Here is a 23,319-nt window from a genome sequence, read left to right as displayed (position 1 = left end):
CGCATAAGTACGTATAATATTTCCCGTAATATGTGCGACAGAGACGCACCGTATTGCCACGACGCGGCTGCTTAAAAGTCGAATGGACGCGCGTAATTAATAATTAAAAACAACAGTCTATATTTAATCCGGGATCAGGCCCGCCAGTAGAAAAAATCTAACATAACTTTCCACTCTTAAGTGCCTCGAGGAAGGGTGTAGTAATACGTAGGTACTTTTTTTGTTTTTTTTGTTGAATTTATGGTTTTGTTGGGAATCAATTATTAGCTACAATAGTAACAGAGAACATTAAAAATAGATCGTTTTAACATAACAAGTAAATAAAATTACTACAAAATGAAAATTTGTCGTAAATTCGTATTTCAATAATTCGTATTGTTAGATTCATTCTAACGGCGGAACCCATTACGTGACAGAAATGAGCACGACTGTTTCCGGGTTAAATAAGTCTTGATTATGTATCAGAATTTTGAAATTGATTGTTTAAACTTCAATCTAGGCACTTAGCAACCTCAAAAATAATAATTAACATATTATGAGTTTTCAAGCCTCAAAAATGCGTATGTATTTTCGAAATTTTTAATTTTTTTAAATCGCTTATAACTCGAAAATCATCAACTTTTGATAAAAATTATGAAGTAAAATGATGTGTTTAGTTAAAATGACCCAAAACACATGAAAATTATTTTCCGGGGCAAAACAAATGATCTTTTGAAATTGTTTAAAAAAATTGTTTAAACAATGTCTGCCCAAAAATTTCGCCCAGCAATTTTTTTCATACAGGAGCGGCTTCACAACATTGACTAAAATTGCAGTGTACATAGGTACTTCAACAAAATTGGTTTCAGGTTCTTGCAGTTATATTTTCAGCAGAGTCAAGGCTATTGAGTGAATAATTGCTGCTGCAAGTTGTATAGGTAGAATATACCACTTCGTAATCTTTCTTCAACAATGCTGCTGCCAGGGAGTGTAACCGATAAATTCCGCGGGACATTTCCGCAAATTTTGGCAGCAGTGTCAGGTTTGTATTGATAACAAAAAATAGTTATAATATTATATCACTATCAATTAATTGTGTAAGTCTAAATGTGGTAAATGTGAGTGAGGATAAGAGTGATACACTAATTTAGGGTAAGTTTTTAATTTTGATTTTTTTTATGGAAGTGTTGAAAGTACCTAGTTCCACAGATTTAACTTTTTCTTGTTACGGTCTTTTATTCAAGGCATTCAAATTAAATTTGAATTATGTTAATGCACGTGTGTGATTTTATACATTTTTAGAATTAATTTCTGTAGATCTTATATTATATTTATTTACTTATAACGAATAAACAGTAATTAGTTATAACATTTTTAGAAGAAATATACAGGCTGTAACAAAAATACAGGTTATAAAAATTAAATCACATATTCTGGGACCAAAAATAGTTCAGTTGTACCTAACTTACCTTAGTACAAAATGTGCACATAAAAAAAGTTACAGCCCTTTGAAGTTACAAAATGAAAATCGATTTTTCCAATATATCGAAAACTATTTGAGGTTTATTATTGAAAAGGGACATACGGCATTGTTATGCCAGGAACATATTAAAAAAATTTATAGTGAAATTTGTGCACCCCATGAAAATCTTATGGGGTTTTGTTATTTTGTTACCTTAAACCCCCCAAACTTTTGTGTACGTTCCAATTAAACTATTATTGTGGCAATATTAGTTAAAAACAATGTTTTTTTGCCTCTTAGTACTTTTTCGAAAAGCTAGTTTTTATCGAGATACTTTGAATATTTGTCAAATCCATCACATATTTTGTATATGTACGATTATACAGGGTGTAACAAAAATACAGGTCATAAATTTGATGTTATATTCTGGGACCAAAAATAGTTCGATTGAACCTAACTTACCTTAGTACAAATGTGCACATAAAAAAAGTTACAGCCCTTTGAAATTACAAAATGAAAATCCATTTTTTCCAATATATCGAAAACTATTAAAGATATTTTATTGAAAATAGACATGTGGCATTCTTATCGTAGTAGTATCTTAAAAAAAATTATGGTGAAATTTGGACACCCCATAAAAATTTTATGGGGGTTTTGTTCCTTTAAACCCCCCCAAACTTTTGTGTACGTTCCAATTTAATTATTATTGTTGTACCGTTAGTTAAACACAATATTTTAAAAACTTTTTTGCCTCCCAGTACTTTTTCGAAAAGTCAGTTTTTATCGAGATATTTTGAATATTTGTCAAATCCACCACATATTTGTATATGGCTAAGTACGATTATGGAGACTTGGTAATAATATGAAAATTTATTTATGATTTACATTTTTAGGTATATTTTGAACCATATTAAAAAATAAGTAATATCTCGATAAAAAGTGCCTTCTCGAAAAAATACAAAGAGGCAAAAAAGTTTTAAAAACACTGTGTTTAACTAATGGTACCGCAGTAAAAGTTTAATTGGAACATACACAAACATGTGGGAGGTTTAAAGGAACAAAACCCCCATAAAATTTTTATGTAAACATATTAAAAAAGAAGCCGCAACTCGATAAAAACGGCCTTATCGAAAAAATACTAAGAGGCAAAAAAGTTTTAGAAATATTGAATTTAACTAATGGTACCACAATAATAATTTAATTGGAACGTACACAAAAGTTTGGGGGGGTTTAAGGGAACAAAACTCCCATAAAATTTTTATGGGGTGCACAAATTTCACTATAATTCTTTTTTAAGATGTTCCTGCCATAAGAATGACACATGTCCATTTTCAATAAAAAATCTCTAATAGTTTTCGATATATTCGAAAAAATCTATTTTCATTTTGTAACTTCAAAGGGCTGTAACTTTTTTTGTGTGCATATTTGTACTAAGGTAAATTAGGTTCATTCGAACTATTTTTGGTCTCAGAATATGAGATTTAATTTATGACCTGTATTTTCGTTACACCCTGTAGAGACCTGGTAATACTATGAAAATTTATTTAAAAGTCACAGTTTGAGGTATATTTTGAACCATATTAAAAAAGAAGCCATGTCTTGATAAAAGGTGCCTTATCGAAAAAATACTAAGATGCATAAAACTTTTAAATACACTGTGTTTAACTAATGGTACGGCAATAATAGTTTAATTGGAAATGTGAACAAACATTTGGGGGGTTTAAAGGCACAAAACCCACATCAATTTGTAGGTATGTAAACATATTAAAAAAGAAGCCGCATCTCGATTAAAACTGGTTTATCGAAAAAATACTAAGGGGCAAAAAGTTTTAAAACCATTGTTCTTCTTCTTCTGGTAGTACTATAATCCGGGGCGGGTCTTGGCTGACTGCAGAACTCGCTTCCATCTCGAACGGTCGACCATGATAGTTGGGTCAGTTGGTAGCCCCATTGTTCTTAGATCTGACCATATTTTGTCTCTCCATCGCATTCGTAGGCGTCCTAAGGGCCTTCTTCCCGTGGGGGTTTCCTCCCAGATCAGTTTGGCAAGGCGGTTATTAGGGGGTCTATGGATATGGCCAGCCCATCTTAGACGCTGATATTTATTTTCTTGGACTATGTCGCTCGCCCTATATATCTGCTGGACCTCAGCATTTGTTCTCATTGGATAAGGTCCAAAGATTCTTCTGAGCATTTTTCTCTCAAAGCATCTAAGTTTTCTTTCAATTGCTTGCGTCAGAGTCCACGTCTCACATCCATACATGAGCACCGGTCTAATCACTGTTTTATATATTCTGATCTTTGATGCTCGAGTTAGGCTCTAAAGGCGGGTATACATATGCGCTCTGCTCGGTGTACGAGCCGCTCGCGCGCAGCATATTCGTCAGATTAATACGTGTTTTCAAGTGACGCACAAACGGCACGCACACGGCGCACCACGATCTAAATTCTGTCGGTTTTTCAACAAACGCTTTGATGGTTCGCAATACGTATTTGGACGGGTTTGCGAGTGGCTTGTTGGTTTTGGCGCGTTTGAGCTGAATATTTGTTAGTAATGGAATGGTCGGGACTGTCGGAAGGAAATATCAAACTTATCGTGCGGCGCGGCGTGAGAAATACAAAATAAGATTTACTATTTTATTTGGGCATAAGCCACAATTCGAGTTTGAAATCAAGTTTACTTGACATTTCGACTTTCACTTCGGAGATAGTTATTAATATCAAAAAAAGATTTATAAAATAAAAATTTAACTTTGTTTCTGGTGAAGCAACGCAGTTGGAACAAGCAGATGTAATATGTGTCACTGGAAAGCGAAATAGGTAACACAACTTGGAGGAACCTATAGTTTTTTTAACTTCGTGTCTGGTGGAGCAACGCAGTTGAAACAAGCAGATATATTATAATTGTGTCACCGGAAAGCGAAAAAGGTAACGCACAACTTGGAAGAGCCTATAGTTTTCTAACTTCGCTTCTGGTGAAGCAACGGAGTTGGAACAAGCAGATATACTATAATTGTGTCAACGGAAAGCAAAAAAGGTAACGCACAACTTGGAAGAGTCTATAGTTTTCTAACTTCGCTTCTAGTGAAGCAACGGAGTTGGAACAAGCAGATTAATTATAATTGGGTCACCTGAAAGCGAAAAAGGTAACGCACAACTTGGAAGAGCCTATAGTTTTCTAACTTCGCTTCTGGTGAAGCAGCGGGTTTGGAACAAGCAGATATATTATAATTGTGTCGCCGGAAAGCAAAAAAGGTAACGCACAACTTGGAAGAGCCTATAGTTTTCTTACTTCGCTTCTAGTGAAGCAACGGAGTTGGAACAAGCAGATATATTATAATTGGGTCACCAGAAAGCGAAAAAGGTAACGCACAACTTGGAAGAACCTATAGTTTTCTAACTTCGTTTCTGGTGAAGCAACGCTGTTGAAACAAGCAGATATATTACAATTGTGTCACCGGAAAGCGAAAAAGTTAACACGCGGCTTAGAAGAACCTATAGTTTTCTAATTTCGTTTCTGGTGAAGCTACGCAGTTGAAACAAGCAGATACATTACAATTGTGTCACCGGAAAAGGTAACGCACAACTTGGAAGAACCTATAGTTCTCTAATTTTGTTTCTGGTAGTTTTCTGGTTGTAGGAACAAGCAGATATATTATAATTGTGTCGCTGGGAAGCGAAAAAGGTAGTCCCTGAAATGTTCCCAAACTGTGGCGTATTCCACATAAAATAGTAATTGCATAAGATGCCACAAGAAAACAAGTAACTGGACTTCGTAAGTCCTAAGTTTTCACCCAAAGTAATGGAAAGTAGAACTGGAAGTCGGTATCTGAACTCTTCGTGTAACTTTGCGTCGATTGATATACGATTTTACTAATTTTGAGTCATTGTTACTAAACTTTGGTTGATCATTGTTTAAACAGAAATGACTTCAAAACCGGAACTAAAGATTCAAACTTTCAATACGCTTCGATTGATGTGTTACATGTACTATTTCTGCTATAATGACTATAATGGCACTTCTGGCATGAACTTTTTAACCGCAAATGACATAAAAACCAAAATTTTACATTTGTTCTCATCTTGTTAAGGCACGTCGAATGATATATCGCGTATACCATTTCGGTGACTTTAAAACAGTACTTCTGGTCGTATTTCTAAAACCGGAAGTCCTAGGTCAAATTTTTCACCTTTAGTACCATCCTTGGATTTGACACCTCATTTGACACCTCATTTGTCATTCTACCTGGTTTAATGACGGAGGAGTTATATTCGCGGTCGGACGGACCGACCGACAGACAGCCTAAAGTCAAATTTCTCACCTTTAAAACCATCCTTGGATTATATGTTTTTATTTGACACCTCATTTGTCATTCTACCTGGTATAATGACGGAGGAGTTATATTCGCGGTCGGACGGACCGACTGACAGGCAGTTTAGCTCTTTCTCACCTTTAGTACCATCCCTGGATTATAAGCTTTCATTTGACACCTCATTTGTCATTCTACCTAGTATAATGATGGAGAAGTTGTGGTCACAGACAGACAGAGAGACAGACAGACAGACAGACAGGCAGACGGACGTGGATGATTCAAAGTTTTCAAATTTTTTCAAAATTGGGTGAAAACAATAGTTTCAGAACAATACCAAAATAAGATGTAGTAGAAGTATAGGACAGAGACATGATTATCTACAATTACTAAACGTTCGTAAGTTTCCTCTGGATCGCGGAAGGTTCGTCAAAATTAAAAATTTTAACGAACAATAACCGCGCCACAAACGCGCGGCGCTCACACGGCGCGGAGTTCGCGGCGCGGATATCTGTCTCCGCCTTTAGATTTAATAGTATTGTGGAGACTATACATATACATACATTTGTTTGCTGTCTGAATTCTCCCTTTAATCTCTTCCGTGATATCGTTATCAGCAGTGATCGTTGCTCCGAGGTATTTAACACTCTCCACTCTTTCAAATTTATATGGGTCTATCGTAACATTTTGCCCTATTCTATCTCGTCCCTTTTGTCTGTTGATGCACATGTATTTGGTTTTCTCTTCATTTACCCTTTTTTTGCCTCTACCTCCAATTTATTCACATTGTTGAGTGAGTTTCCCAAAATGTCAATGTCATCCGTCATCCGCGTATGCTAATAGTAATTTTGTTTCATTTACTGTCAGTAATTCTGTTCTAATTTGTGCTGTTCTTACTAGTCCAGAAAGCCACTGCGCATCCGCTAGGAAAAATATTCTAATTCGGATTTTTTGCACAATCTTACTCAAAAAGGACCCCTTTTAACAAATTTGCATGTTGCCAGGACCAAAAGTTGGTCAAAAATTTTTTAAACGTTTTTTTTTTGTTTTTTTCCTAAAATTATTTTTTTTGCATGGAACAATTTTTTTTTTCGATTTTTTGGATCATTCCAAACAGAAAAGGTCTTTAGTGACTTTTCTCTAAAGTTGATAGTTTTTGACATATAAGCGATTAAAAATTGAAAAATTGCGAAATCGGCCATTTTTAACCTTCAAAAACTATGTGAAAAACTGAAAATTTGAATGTTGCCAAGGTAAGTAGATATTCTTTAAACATCGATTGATGAAATCCCGAAGAGTTTTTTGCAATACAATATTCAAAACTCCTTTGTTTTTTAATTGCTAATCAAGCGTGCGCGACACTATTTTCCACCGTTGCATGTGTATGCAGTATGGTGCAAATGAAAGGAATAAATTCGTTATTTCGCAAACCGGTGACTTTAAGGAAAAATTCCGGAACAGGTCGATTTTTATTTTTAAGTTATGATATTATGACATAAATGGTATACTAGTGACGTCATCCATCTGGGCGTGATGACGTAATCGATGATTTTTTTAAATGAGAATAGGGGCCGTGTGCTAACTCATTTGAAAGGTCCTTCAATTCTCTATTCAGTAATATAAACATTTGCATAATTATTTATACAGGGTGTCCAATAATTTAATTTTTTTGTCAATTTGCCATATGATTTAATTTAATAAAAATTTTTTGGACACCGTGTATAAATAATTATGCAAATGTTTATATTACTGAATAGAGAATTGAAGGACCTTTCAAATGAGCTAGCACACGATACCTATTATTATTTAAAAAAATCATTGATTACGTCATCACGCCCAGATGGATGACGTCACTAGTATATCATATATGTCATAATATCATAACTTAAAAATAAAAATCGACCTGTTTCGGGATTTTTCTTTAACGTCACCGGTTTACGAAATAACGAATTTATTCCTTTCATTTGCACCATACTGCATACACATGCAACGGTGGAAAATAGTGTCGCGCACGCTTGATTAGCAAATAAAAAACAAAGGAGTTTTGAATATTTTATTGCAAAAAGCTCTTCGGGATTTCAGCAATCGATGTTTAAAGAATATCTACCTACCTTGACAACATTCAAATTTTCAGTTTTTCACATAGTTTTTGAAGGTTAAAAATGGCCGATTTAGCAATTTTTCAATTTTTAATCGCTTATATCTCAAAAACTATCAACTTTAGAGAAAAGTCACTAAAGACCTTTTCTGTTTGGAATGATCCAAAAAATCGAAAAAAATTTTGTTCCATGCAAAAAGAATAATTTTAGGAAAAAAACAAAAAAAAAACGTTTAAAAAATTTTTGACCAACTTTTGGTCCTGGCAACATGCAAATTTGTTAAAAGAGGTCCTTTTTGAGTAAGATTGTGCAAAAAATCCGAATTAGAATATTTTTCCTAGCGGATGCGCAGTGGCTTTCTGGACTATACTACTTCCTCCAGGATTATATTAAAAAGGACAGGTAACAGCGCATCTCCTTGTTTCAGAACACTGCTTATTTCGAACGATTCTTAGAGTTTCTTACCTATCCGTACTCTGGATCTACAGACATTTACGCATATCTTAACAAGTTGGATAAGTTTTTTTGGAACTGAAAGTTCTGCCATTGCATTCCACATCTGATCCCTTTTAATGCTATCGTACGCTTGTCGTAAATCTATGAAGAGATTATGGATAGTTCTATTGAATTCCCATCCTTTTTCAAGCAGCTGTCTTAGAGTAAAAATCTGATCTATGGTCGATCTATTTTTTCTGAAGCCGGCTTGGTATTCCCCTATGAAATGTTCTACAAATGGTGTTAACCTAGGATGTTCGATAAGATTTTATACGCCGTATTAAGTAAGGAGATGCCTCTATAATTAGAGTACTTGGTTTTTTCTTCCTTTTTTTGGATGGGGATTATTACACTTTCGTGCCATTTTGTTGGTATTTTCTCTTCTTTCCATATAAGTGTTATTAGTTTGTGTTTTGTCTATGCAAAGTTTCTCCTCCGTACTTAAGGAACTCAGACGGTATGTTGTCGGAGCCTGGAGCTTTTGCGTTCTTTAATTTGTTAATTGCTTGTAATGTTTCGTCTATGTTTGGGTCTTCTACCGGTAGGTCCACCCCAAGAAATCTATATATCTTCTCCATGTTCTTCCTCTTGATGTATGTTTAGTAAATTGTTGAAATATTCTTGCCATGTTTGGAGCATTTTCCTCTTCGTTGATTATTAATTCATCATTTTTTCTGACTACAGACACGCATCTAGGTCTGAGGCCTCTCTTTTCGTTTGACACTGATTTGTAAAATGCTCGACTATTTGACTGTTGTCTATTCCTTTCCATTTCTTCATATTGCTGTTGTTCGTATTTCCTTTTTCTCTCTCTTTATTAATGAATTATTAATTTTCTTGTTTCTCGAAGTGAAGTTGCATTATTTTCTTTACTTTCTGTTGTTTCTTTTTGAAGCATAATGTTTCACTTTTTCTGTCTGTCTTGTAGTTTCTTTCTTGTAGTTTAAAAACATTGGCTTTAACTAATGGTAGCACAACAATAATTCAATTGGAACATACATAAAAGTTGGAGGGGGGGGGGTTTAAGGGAACAAAACCCCATAAAATTTTTATGGGGTGCACAAATTTCACTATATTTTTTTAAGATGTTCCTGTCATAGGAATGCTACATGTCCATTTTCATTAAACAATATCTAATAGTTTTCGATTATTATCGAACTATTTTTGGTTCCAGAATATGTGATTTAATTAATGACCTGTATTTTTGTTACACCCTGTATAATGACGAAAACCACTTATTTAATAAAATTATATCTGTTAGTGTTTTGAAAAATTTTAAAACTAGCTGAGACTCTTCTATGTTTACATAAAAATATGCTCGTTCTAAACATAAATTTAAATATACAGGTCGATGTATAGAAGCCTAGCATAGTCCATAAGTTTTATTTTTAATGGAACACCATGTATATTTTTATATATATTTTTTAAAAGCTGCTTAAAAACCTGATCTCAAAAAATTATATCGTGTATTATTATGAATATGCAGAGTGGTATTTCGAAAATATAAAGTATGGAAACCACTTATGGAATAAAATTGTTTGTGCCCTTATTTTATAAAAAACGCTGGTCAACTTTTAAATTTAAATAATGTGCGTTTTAAACCTAAATTTAAATATGCAGGGTGATTTAGGCAGCTCTAGCATAGTCCATCGTCTTTATTTAATGAAACGCCCTGTATATTTTTATCTTTGTAGAAACTACTTAACACCTTTATCTCACATAAGTAGGTATATTATGTAGGGTCATGTAGGGTTATGTATAGGGTCATGTAATACATAAAATCTTGAAAATAATAATTTATCGTACTTAAATAATAGTGTTTTTAATAGTTATTTATGATATACATGTTAAAAGTATACGTTTAAGGCACGCATGTGAAAGTTTGCAGAATGAGCGATAGCGAGTTCTGCAATTCACATGAGTGCCTTAAAATGTACTTTTTAACACGCATATCATACAATATTTTTTCTACAAACGTAATTACAGGACAATATCTGAGTGCACGAGATGCAAAACTCGCTTATTGCATGTAAAGGCAATTTGAGAAGAGTGCAAAAAACGTTTTTTGCAATATATTTGTTAATAATCAATTAATACTGTTAGTGTCCCTTTAGAACATATACATCTCTAATAGTTTTTAACATATTTTTAAAAATGGTGTAGATTTTTTTAAAAAATGAAGAAAAAAGGCATCTAGCGAGTTTTGCACCAAAGAAATGATACAGAAATAGTTTGAAAAATTTTTTATTTACAAAGCAATTAAACAGTTACTTATATTACATCAAACTTGTAGATCAATATCGCAAGGTTTTAAACCACTGCAGCCCAAAGTTAAACAAACAATTCAGAACATTGCTAAATGGCACTAAAACGCAGCTGATTCAAACGGTCGAATCACACCAGTAAACATGTGAGTAAAATCCGATGCTGTGATTGGACGCCTTACAAAAATAGAGTTTTTATCGCATGCGTCAATGCATAAAGCAAGTTTTGCATCAAGTCATGATTTTTGGGATAGCTTTTCGTGTGTTAAAAAACTAGTTTGGCTTCAAATACTTATATAAAATAATAATTAAATAGTATACGAACAAGATGGCGTGCTTAACTACTTTTTTCAATTTTTGTCGATAAGCGAGTTTTGCATCTCGTGCACTCATCTACAAAAACTTTTACTTGAACTTGACTGACATTCCATTTTTATATTTTTTTGACATTACATCAAAAAATTGTCTATACGGTCAATACGAACTGCAGTGTCTTAAAAATATTTTAAAGCACTAGTGCCTTAAAGTAGCATTTTTAACGCTCGTATGGAGCGCTAAAAATTGCATTTTATACACGGTTGTAGAAAAAACTTATTAAATACAGATAATATCAATTAGTTTCTTTAAAAGACATTCAATTATTTAACAGAACACATATAATATTTTTTTGTCTTTATAATCTTCACCTGTTTAAACCTCAGTGACTAATTGTAATAATTAGTTGATAGTCTTCATTTTAATTACTATTTAAGGTAAGTACCTATATCCTATTTTTTGTGTCAATCGCAATTGCAGCCGAGACACATAAATTTAAATAAATTTTTTTTCTAAACTAAGTACCAATATTATTGGTTTTGTACTTAATTTCCGGACCAAAATTATATAATATATTATTTTTAAAATGTCATCCTGTAATATTCATAACAGATTAAGACCATGTGTACATGGTATAGTTTAAGATCAGGTTGGTCAGGAGCTTTTAAAAATATAAAAATATACAGAATGCTCCATTAAAAATAAAACTTATTTGCAATTTTTTACATGTTATTATGTTCGTTTTGTACCTAAAACCGCCAGATTCCGAATAAATTTGACAGTAAGGTTAAGAATGTTTTCCAAAACCCGCCAGCTCCTTTCATTCTGAGGATTTCAATATTGCGGTATAGTTCCAAACTGTGTATATTGTTGTCCGTAATTTTCTTTTATTATTTAAAATATTGGAAGAAATAACTAAACAAGTTGAAAAAGCATGTCCTAGTAAAAAAAGAAAAAGGAAAAGTTGTTAAATTCACTTGTAGTTATATCCAAAATTCGCTAATTCCACGCTATCTCCACTGGTTAGTTTCAAAAGCTGCTAAATCCACTTTTTTATAGGTACTTAAATAAATTTTTATCTTTTGTTTTATTAACCAAGTTACGTAAATCAGGTTTATCAACTGTCAATTAGAATTATATTCTCTAAAAGAATAATTTCAATTCATTTAGACAGGTGCTCTGAAATAAAAAAAATACAGTTTTTTGCTTTTACTGACAATTTGTTGCGCGTGGAGTTAGCGGAGATTGGAATTATACGACTCTTATGTTAATCATTCTGTACTTTTAAATTTATGTTTTGAAACGCGTACATTTAGATACATATTGTAAAAATCGACAGGTCTACTTAGTCGTTTTTAAAACGTTTTTAAAAGTTTTTTGTGCTTTAAATAATTTTATTCCATAAGTGGTTTCCACCGTGTATAATAATATTATATAGAAGAATGGACGTTTTGTAGTGTGTAAGTAAAAAAAAAATTGTAAAAAAATATTTGCAATTAAGTTTATTGTAAACTTGTGTATTTTGACACTTTAGTATTGTTTTAAATAGGTATCTTGGAATTATGACCAAAGATTTTATTGAAAATTTTAAAATAAAAGAAAACTGTACGAAACAAGGTACAGGGTTATTCACTATATTTTGACCCCCTGCAAACTGCGCTATTTACAGAATTAGAAAAAAATGTAAAATACAAAAGTTATTCGATTTTTAAATTATGATTTTTTGATATATATGGTACTAGTGACGTCATCCATCAAGGCGTGATGATATAATCGACTATTTTTTTTAAATAAGAATAAGGGTCGTGTGATAGCTCATTTGAAAGGTTATTCAATTCCCTATTCAGTGATATAAACATTAACATGATTATTTATACAGGGTGTCCAAAAAGCTTTTTTTAATTAAATTAATTGACACAAAAAGAAGAATGTATGTAATTTATTTGATTCAAAATACATTCCACTGCTGTCAGAAAACAGAAATAAATGTTTATTGAACAAATAAACATTACTTTTCACTTAATTCAATATTCAAGCTGCCACCCATCTGTCTCTTGGCAGTTTGAATATTGAATTTAAGCAAAAAGCAATGTTTATTTGTGCAATAACCTTTTATTTCTGTTTTCTAACAGCAGTAGAAGATATTTTGAATTAAATAAATTATATACATTCTCCTTTTTGTGTCAATTAATTTAATTAAAATTTTTCTTTTACACTCTGTATAAATAATTATCTGAATATTTATATAACTGAATAGAGAATTGAATAGCCTTTCAAATGAGCTATCACACGACCTCTATTCTTATTTAAAAAAAATAGTCGATTACGTCATCACGCCCAGATGGATGACGTCACTAGTATCATATGTAAGTCAAAAAATCGTAATTTAAAAATCGAATAGCTGTTGTATTTTACATTTTTTCTAATTCTGTAAATAAAGCAGTACAGGGGTCAAAATATAGTGAATAACCCTGTACATACGTACAATATAAAGATTTATCAAAAGTCTTTTTCTTTTTTTATGCACGCAAATTGCCTGTTTTTTCGACATCACGTCCTACTCAAGTGGAATGTTATAATTCCATTTATTCCGTAAATGACCTCTGCTTCTTTTTCCTATTAAGAATTTATCTCGGGTTATTCTATCGACTCTGTTTTTTGCTATTCGACTATCATGACGATGAAGGTTACACCAATTATTGGTGTAACCCAGGGCCCCCGCTACCATATGTGCAAAGTGTGCAATGCACACGGGCGCAATCCTTTAGGGGCGCCAAAACAGAGGGTCAAAAATTTCAAAAATATTTACAAAAAAATCAAAAAGCAAAAATGAATTTTAAAATAAAAGTTAAGAAATTAAATAGTTCAGTTTTACTTTGTTTGGATGGCATTATTATTCTTTCTATAGATATAAAATAAAAAATCCCGCTATAAAAATAACAAACACCCATTCTGTAGATAACAAATACCTAACTATACCCTGATTTCGTGGAAAAATTCCAGACATATAGGTTTTACATTGGTTGAGCAATAGTGTGTGGGCGGTATCGAAAATCGCGGTACTCTGGGTTCGTCATCCACAAAAAGGTGGGATGTTGTGGCTGGGGTGAGAAAAAATGTTCTCGGGTTAAGTTTAAAATATGACAAGATGGTCCAGCAGAATTTATTCAATAAAGCCCCTTAAACTTTATTTAATTAAGGTTTGCTAAGGTGTTATTTTTTGTAAGTACCTATTTTGCTTTATTTAAAGCACCTACCTACCTACTTTCAAAAAAATAAATAAAAAACATTATCAAAATGCGTTAAGGGGCGCCAAAATCCTTTTTTGCACACAGGCCCCAGTAGTTCTTACAGGGGCATTGGGTGTAACCTTCTTCCTTGTACACATTTATTAAGTTGTTTATTGTGCAAAAATCTCTAATCCCATTACTCATTGTTTTGTCTAGTACTGTGTTTCCGGTTGTTCTTCTTAGGTTTCACATACCAATTGTCTCCAAATATCCCCTTGTCGTGTTAGTGTCTGCTCTTATTTTTATGGTATATGTCATGACTTATATTTTCAAATTTCTATTTCTCCATACTGTATCACTAATTCAATCTGGTCCTTTGCTTGCTTTTGGCACTTGTTCCTTTCCATCCTGTTCAATTTTATTGTCACTAGATAAGTTTTTTGTGTTTATTTAAATTCCTTGGCTTTGGTATTGACATAGTCTTTTTCTTTTGGTGCCTACTCGTTTCGAATATTGGCGATCATTCTGGCTATAATTATTTTATTAACTAATGCTTTAAATTGATTAGTTGTTGTTGTGGTGAACCATTTCCTCACGTTCTTTAACCATGATAATCTTCTTCTCCCAATTCCATGCTTTCCGATGAATACTTTTCCTTGAAGGATTACCTTCAGTAATCTGTATTTAGCGCCGTTTCTTATTATGTGTTCGAGATATTCTAACTTTCTCCTTGTACTCTCTCTAACTGGCGTAGTATTTCTTTGTAAATCATCTCCATCCTCTGCATCGTCGGCGTGGACTATTATCTTTTAATCTTACCTCTGGTTTTATGGTATTACCTACCTCTGGGCCTGTTTTGTAGGTCTCCGTTTGTGATCTTAAGTCTAATGTTTATGACTAAGGCTGTTTATGAACGTTTTTATGTTGGAACATAGTAGACTTTACAAGCATATTGTTAGCCGAAGCTAGTTCTACGAGATTTTGTCCATTATCGTTAAAGATATCGTGGAGGCTGTGTTGCCCTATTATTCGTCTAAGGTTAGGCATTTTGCGAATTTTTTCGTTGAAGTCTCCACAGATTATCTGTATTTGTTGTTTGGGGATTCTCTCATGCATTCTTTCGAGTTGTTCATAGGGGTTATCTTTGATTGTTTTGTCTTTATCTTGATTACGTCGGAGCATGTGCGGATATAATTGATATATTTTACCATTTTCTTTTCCGTCTAATATAACACAGTCCCTCAGTGATGGGCGTAAAACTTATAACACTCTTCAAATTTTCTTCGTAGACTACGAAACCTGTGCCGAATTCGTGTCGTCCTGTCCGGTTTCCACTGTGAAAAATAACCGCCTGGTCCATTCTTATGTTTCCAGTATCCAGCCACCTTAGTTCTTGTATTACCGTAATGTCCAATCCTGCTTTTTCTAACAATTTTATTGCCTTTATGAATGTTCTCCTTCGGTACCAATTTAAAACGTTCTACGTTCTAGTCATAATCTAGTCTATTGAGATTGTCGTTTCCCACATACCTATGTATCTGTTCAATTCCTGAGCACATTTTTAGTTTTCGTAGCAGGCTGTTTTTTGCAAGGGCCAAGCGGAAGGCCTTTCGGTTAACCGACTTCCTTTGTTTGGGCTTGGGACCGGTAAAAATGTCTGTTAAGCTACTCGATCTACCCAACAGTCATTCTAGTCCAGGGCGCATCTGTTTTGAGATGGACGTTGAGAGGTGACTCAAATTTTTTTTGCAGAAATTGCTTGAAAATGACTCAAATAATAATATTTGAGTTATCCTCCATTCAAAATGGCCCGGAACATTGTTTAAATAATCAACATGTCAAAATATGAAGGAAAAATTCGATTTTTTTATTGGTTTTTTGATTATAACTTTAAAACTATTCATTTCTGAGAAAAGCTGTACTCAAATAAAAGTTGTGTAATAAAATTTTCTACAACATAAAATTGGTTAAAAATTTAAAAAGTGGTCACCCTTGTTGCAAAATGGCAATAATTGCGAATAAAACAATACAAAAACAAGTATTGGCATTTTACGTTTTTCAACCATTTATGCTACACTTAGGACCTTCATATTTTACCCAGAAAAACTTTATGATATAGTTAAACAGCACTGTAAATTTCATTAAGATCGGTTTAATAGATTTTGTCAAATAAATTTTGCAATCCAGCTTTCGCAAAAAAAATTAATTTTTTTTAATGTTGCAGGTCTGAAAATAAAGCAGATAGCAAGTTGAATTTTTTTTTGCTTATAGTAGTGTACTGTACATTTCATTTGCAATTTGCAAAATTAAAATCGATTGATTACCACGGCGTCAGGAAATTTTTTAAATAAACATTAATTTTTGGTGCTACGCGCAGGACAGCGGTGTTCGATTCACACAAGTTGATTTCGACCAAAATTTCTTCCAATCTTTATCTAATATATTATTTTCTTACTCTATATTTTATTGAATTTTAATATTTTAATTCCACAAAAATCAAACTAATTTTATTATTGTTTGTGAAATATTGTTTAAACAATTGCATATGTTTAAAAATAGTAAACTTTTATTCTCAAGTTAAAATATATTAACAAAGAAAGTTTTTGCTAAAAAAAGTGTTATTTCAAAGGATAGAGTATGTGTTTTTATTTTGCAATAAACAAATTCATTTATTTATATCGAAATGTAATAAAAATTAAAATGTATAAATCATTATCAAAGGTCATTGGAATGCCCAATCAGAGCAAACTATCCGCTGTCCTGCGCCTAGCACCAATAATTAATGTTTTTTTTTTAATTCCTGACGCCGTGGTAGTTAATCTATTTTAGTTTTGCAAATTGCAAATGAAAGGTACAGTACACTTCTATAAAAAAAAATTAAACTTCCTATCTGCTTTACTTTCAGTCCTGTAACATTTTGAAAAAATGAATTTTTTTTTGCGAAAGCTAGATTGCAAAATTTATTTTGCAAAATCTATTAAACCGATCTTAATAAAATTTACACTATTGTTTTACTGTATCATAAAGTTTTTGTGGGTGAAATATTAAGGTCCTAGGTTTAGAAGAAATGGTTGAAAAACGTAAAATGCGAATACTTGTTTTTGTATGTTTTTTTTTCGCAATTATTGCTATTTTGCAACAAGAGTGACTATTTTTTAAATTTATAACTAATTCTGTATTATAGAAAATTTAATTATGCAACTTTTATGTCAGCAAATTTTTTTTTGGAAATGAATACTTTTAAAGTTATAATCAAAAAACGAAGAAAAAAATCGAATTTTTCCTTAATTTTTTGACATTTTGATTATTTAAACAATGTTCCGGACCTTTTCGAGAGGGAGGATAACTCAAATATTATTATTTGAGTTATTTTCAAGCAATTTCTGCAAAAAAAATTGAGTCACCTCTCAACGTCCAAATGTACTAATATTTTTACAGATCCGCCTTGGTTTATTCCAGGCGGAGTTAATTACAATACAAAAATACAGAGTATTTCATTTAAGAAAACTAAAAAAAGACTTATTCTGAGTTTCAGCGCTTAAACTCGGAATGTCTTTTTTAAATTCCTTGCGCGAATCCTGATTTTTAAAAAATAATAAACACCTGTTTTTTGGTTTTTATTTGGAAATGTATTTTTCGAGATGTTAGGTTAGAGGGTTAGACCATTTCCATAATTTTTTAAGTTATCAGAATAAATCGTTATAGAATAAAAATAGTACATAAGTATACAACATACAACTATTCTAAAAAATAGTTCGAATAAATGTTACTTATTGTTTCATGAGGAAATTAATAGTCCAAGAGCTGGAAGCGGATTTTGCTCGTGATAAGTAATATGGAGAAACTATACGGGGGTATGTTGAATTAGTCGCGTAAATAACTTTCCCACACGGGTGGAAAGCAGAGCGGGGGATGAGGGTAGTTATAAGGGGTCAAAGTCGCGGTTTTTATTATTTTTTGTGAAGCTCATGATCGAGATAGTGCACCAAAATTTGGGAAGTGGGCTGCAGTGGAGCTATGTTTTTTTTTTCACGGTGCCACTAGAGTGCGCTAAGTCGTTTAATTTTCAATTTTTTTAATTAAAATTGTTTTACATATATTTGTACTTCTTTTTATTAGGTACAGTACTTTTTATTTTAGAAAATCTCCAAAAAAGTTTGCGAATTTCATACTTTACACTAGGATACCCCTTAAGATTTCAAAGTTACTCCCTGCCCCATCCCCAGAGGGTGAAGGTGTCATTTGATAGATTGTGAAAAAATTATTGAACACGTGTGTTTCAGTTTTTCGATTCAAAATAAATTTCGCTAAATATTCGACTGTACGGACTGTACCTGTATAATATATAAATAAGAGTTATAAAATCTTTTTAAGTTTTTTACAATATAATATATTATATTATATTATATTGTATAAGGTATTATCTTAAATTTTTTAAAATCAAGCAGCAATTGAAAACGTTTTACATATTCATAAAACATTTTTTGATTAACACAAAGGTTGACTTTTAAATATTTGTCATGATATTAAATCAAGGATCGTGAATGGCTCAGACATTCTGGTATATTTAATTCAAATTATTATTTTTTATTTAATTGAACCGTTATTTTTATCGTGTAGTTGTTCCGGAATTGTAAATTGACATGCACTTTCCTACATACGAATAATCAAGGTTATTAGATATACTTCTCGGTTGCACGATTTATTTAAAGCGGTGAGATGATATTTCATTAACAATTTTTAACAACTGTTCAGTAAAGTAAAATAATAATCTAATAAGTATAAAATAAAGAAAAATATTTTTTTATTATTCCTAAAACAAATATAGTCGACTGTACATACAATACTTTTCTTGATTAAGGTACAGCATGATGCCAAAGAATGGAATAAAATCATTATTTCGGAAACATACGGCTTTAAAATAAATCTTAAAACACGTCAATTTTAACTTTTGAATGGACATCAATTATTAGTTTTAGTAGATGGTGTGAAATCACAGGGGCTCTTAATATTAAAAGGGGAGTACGGCAGGGATGCCTCCTGTCACCCCTGCTTTTCAAAGTTTACTCCGAAAGAATTTTCAGAAATGCACTTTCTGAAAAACAATAAGGAATAATAGTTGTGAACGGTGAAGTCATCAATAATTTGCGATAGGCGGACGATACTGCCTAGCTTCTATTCAAGAACATCTGCAAACACTACTTGATAGTGTCGTTGAGAGTTGTAGGGAGCAAGGTCTGTTAGGGAACGTATAGTTCCCGCAATGTTAATTCTGGAGGATATTTTTAACTCAGAGCCGGATTTAAGGCAGTGGGGGCCCCTGGGCCGAATTGGTGTGGGGGCCCTACCTCCTACCATTAAAAAAAATGTTGATCTACTTTTATAAATATATTTTTAAATAATAAAAAGTACAAGAGTTGTAACTTGTTACAGTAAAATATTAAAAATAATAGTAAGATGTATGGTTAAGGTCCGGGAACTTTTTGAGATATTTTAATTGAAAATTTCTTGATTATGTGGGACATATCTATGTAGTTAAATTAAGACATCGTGGCCAATGTCATTATAGAGAGATGATTCAAGCACTCACGGCCCATCATAGACCGAAGTCGATTTTTAATTAACTTAAATTTTGAGAATGGTCTCTATCCACTGCAGTTAGTTAGCATCAGAACTAAATATAAACGAAGTGTCACCTCAACATTTGGAAAAACCTTATTCATATTCTTTTCTTTTAGCAGTTGGTACATTTGAAGTTCTTTGCTTATATTTGATGAGCTGATTTCCTCTTTAAATGAATTGAACAATCTTACAAACTGTACCAGATGGACACATAAGTTTTCATCTAAATGATTACTATAAATGTTGGCAAACTTAATTGAGTGAGCGTCAATTTTATTGAGAGTTAAATTTTCCAAAAGATGTAAAAATCCAAAATTTGAGTGAGTAGACAGCCTCTGACTTAAAGAGGTAATGAAGTGATAAGTGATCTATTACAGCGATAACATTTTGAGTTCCAAACTTGTCTGATGTTCTCATATCTTTCAAAATTTTAACGTCTTGACTGTAAAATTTATTTAAGTGATCTAAGTACTGCCACTCCTGAATTAAGGTCAATATTTGGATCTTGAAGAATACGACTTATGCTGTTTGTCCTCCCTAATATCCTCGCTGTTTCCAGTAAACACATTCGATTATAGGTACAAATCATTTGCAATGCTACGAATTTTAAATTGTTGCTCATAATCTTCCGAAATTTTGGATAATGCTCCTTTAATCTGATTATAACCTTTAACTAGTTCTTTTGCGGCATCACCTCCATGATCATCTAGTGGTATTTGCTCTTTTAGGAACAATAATATTTTTGCCACGGTCTGCGTTGCTATCGCTTGAAGACGCAGCTTTTAAACATTCTGTTAACAAGCTGTATATATATGTAGAAGTGAAAAATACATATAGTCAGTTCTTCTAAGTTGCAGTTGCAGCTTTTGAAACTAAATTTAGAGAGTGAGCGACACAAGGAATCCACAACTCCAAGATATTAAGGTACGTATCCATACGTGGGTGCTCCGTGCTCGGTATAGCAGCTCCACATAGTGGATACGTTGGTGCTCGCCCCACGGCGCTCACCCGCTCACCCTCTTTAATTCAACCGGTTTGCGGGTTATATGTAGTATACGTAGATACGTACCTTTTTGTTCTATAATGCCTGAACACCATTGTATTTTCCACTGATAACTGACGCATTAACGTAGGACGGTCTCCTGCAGTTTTTCAAATCGATATCATGTTCTTGCAAAAATGTCATTAGAGAATTAAATATATATATCTTCTGCTTTATAACCGCGATTTGGCAAAAATATAGTAAACCTTCCAACAGGAGTGAAACCGTCTATGTAACGAAATATCACAGTTAATCGATTGGTATGAACTGAATAATATTTTGACTTCTTAATCCTTGCAACTATTTCATTTAATACGTTTTGACCCATCGGATGTACAATTTCCTCACATATGGTTGGTGAACGATAGTTGACATGTCAGCTTCCAGGATTTGAATATTTATTAATATGGTGCTTCAAAAATTGATCATATTCAGCTAATAACTGGAGTATTCCCAAATAATTTTCATTTTGTAGTGATGAACTCGACAACTCATTTTCGCTGCGAAATGCTAAATCTCGTTCACAAATAAACTTTTATAACACTAAAATTAGCCTTTGAGTATTTTCCAATAATTCTTTATTGCTTCGGCCTGTTTTGCTATTTCAGTATCAATACGCCCAATCCTTTCGTGTGCTAAAATGTGTACGAACACTAGATAAGAATTTACAAACGAAGCAATACATCCACCCCGTGGAAGGTGAAAAACATAATCATGAACAATGTATTATATTACCACTCCTACGCTCCTTCATTTTATACTTACATACATTGTCGATGTCGAGTTCCTGTATCTCCTGCCAATATCTGTTTAAATGAACCTCTTATGTTTGGGGCTTTGTGGGGCCCCCGGAATGTGGGGGTCCCGGGCAGCTGCCCAGCCTGCCCTCCCTTAAATCCGGCCCTGTTTTAACTACTCGCTCGGGCGAACGTATTCGCTCAATTTAACAGATCTATAGATTTGGCATCGTCGCAAATATTATTGAAAAGTTTGTGTTCCATGTGATTGAACACTGTTTCAGTGTCTATTTAAAAACTGATTTGTCACATTTTTCAATAAATATTGAAATATATTAGGTACATTTTGTATTTCCTCCCTCCTCTATCTGTTATCCTTCGTAAGGATGTAGTGGCGTCATGTAAGTCGTTTGACTATTTCTATCCAATCCTCTCTCTCCTGTGCGTGTTGTTTTGCTTCGGAGAACGAGTAACCAGTCATGTCCCTTATTTGGTCCGACCATCGTAATGGAGATCTTCCTCTGGATCTTCTGCCCTCTACGTTGCCTTCAACTATCATTCGTTCCATGCCTTCCCTTCTTGTAGTTATATGTCCAAAATATCTCAGTATATTTTGGTTGATAGTTGTGCTGAGTCTAGTTTTTATGTTAAGTTCGGCTAATATTGAATTATTTGTGCGATGTGCGGTCCATGGTAGGCGCAACATTCTCCGGTAGACCCACATTTCAAATGCCATTATACGTTTTGCATCTGCATTTTTGATGGTCCAAGTCTCTGAAGCGTAGGTGGCGATAGGAAATATTAACGCTCGAACAAGGCGTAATTTTGTGTTTTTTGTAATGTCAGTATTCTTCCATATTTTTGTGAGTTTGGCTGTTGCCGATCTGGCCATTATGATGCGCCTACGGATCTCGTCTTCGCATCCTAAACCGTTAGTAATAACGGCGCCTAAGTAATTAAATTGTCTGACCACTTTGTAACCTGCCAAGTCTCTTATCTCCGGTTGGTTGTTTCGGATTCTATCGATGATCATTTCTTTGGTTTTCTGTATATTTATTTTCAAACCATATTCTGTACTCACCGTTCCTAGCCTATTCATAATTTCTTCCAGTTCTGGTGAAGACGCCAATATAACAGTGTCATCAGCATAACGCAGGTTTTTTATTTTTCTTTCTCCTATCGTTGCTCCACCTTGCCATTCCTCAAAAACTTGACGCATAATGTGTTCACTATATATATTCAATAGAATGGGGGATATTATACATCCCTGCCGCACTCCAGATTTTAATTTGAAGTTTTTCGAAAATACATTGTTAACTCTTACATTAGCGGTGTTATTTACATAAAGTGCTTGTAATAGATAGATTAGATGTTCTGGCGTACCCATTTCTCTAAGTATATGCCACATTTTATCCCATTTTACTTTATCGAAGGCCTTGGCGTAGTCAACAAAGCACAAATATGTTTCTATGTTAAACTCTCGAGATTTTTCGATAATTTGACGAATATTAAGAATGTGTTCTCTTTTTCCCCTACCTGGGACGAATCCGCATTGTTCTTGTGGAATTTGCGGTAAGAGAATGGATTTTAATCTTTCATTGATTATTGTTAGAAGTACTTTGCTCGCGTGAGATATCAACGCTACTGTACGGTAATTACTGCAATCTGTCGGAGAACCTTTTTTGTATATGGGGATAAACGTGAGTTAACCCCAGTCATTTGGGTACTTTCCGGTATTCCAGATCTCATTGCAAATTCTAAGCA

At 33.1% G+C, this 23,319-nt stretch overlaps 1 protein-coding gene across 1 annotated transcript in view; it reads left to right on the top strand.

The window, feature by feature from the left end:
• Nucleotides 1–851: 851 nt before the first annotated feature.
• The window catches only part of LOC114332335 (facilitated trehalose transporter Tret1-like), an 84,188-nt gene continuing 61,720 nt past the window's right edge, over nt 852–23,319 (top strand). The window contains exon 1 of the mRNA XM_028282120.2: nt 852–1,021. Coding sequence (XP_028137921.1) covers nt 952–1,021 — 70 coding nt within the window. The 5' untranslated portion in view covers nt 852–951. The remainder of the gene's footprint in view (nt 1,022–23,319) is intronic.

The sequence above is a fragment of the Diabrotica virgifera genome, chromosome 6 (genome assembly GCF_917563875.1).
Source record: "Diabrotica virgifera virgifera chromosome 6, PGI_DIABVI_V3a".
NCBI classification, from domain to species: Eukaryota; Metazoa; Arthropoda; class Insecta; order Coleoptera; family Chrysomelidae; genus Diabrotica; species Diabrotica virgifera.
The sequence above is the reverse complement of the archived record's forward strand: the minus strand, read 5'-3'. Positions and strand labels throughout refer to the sequence as shown.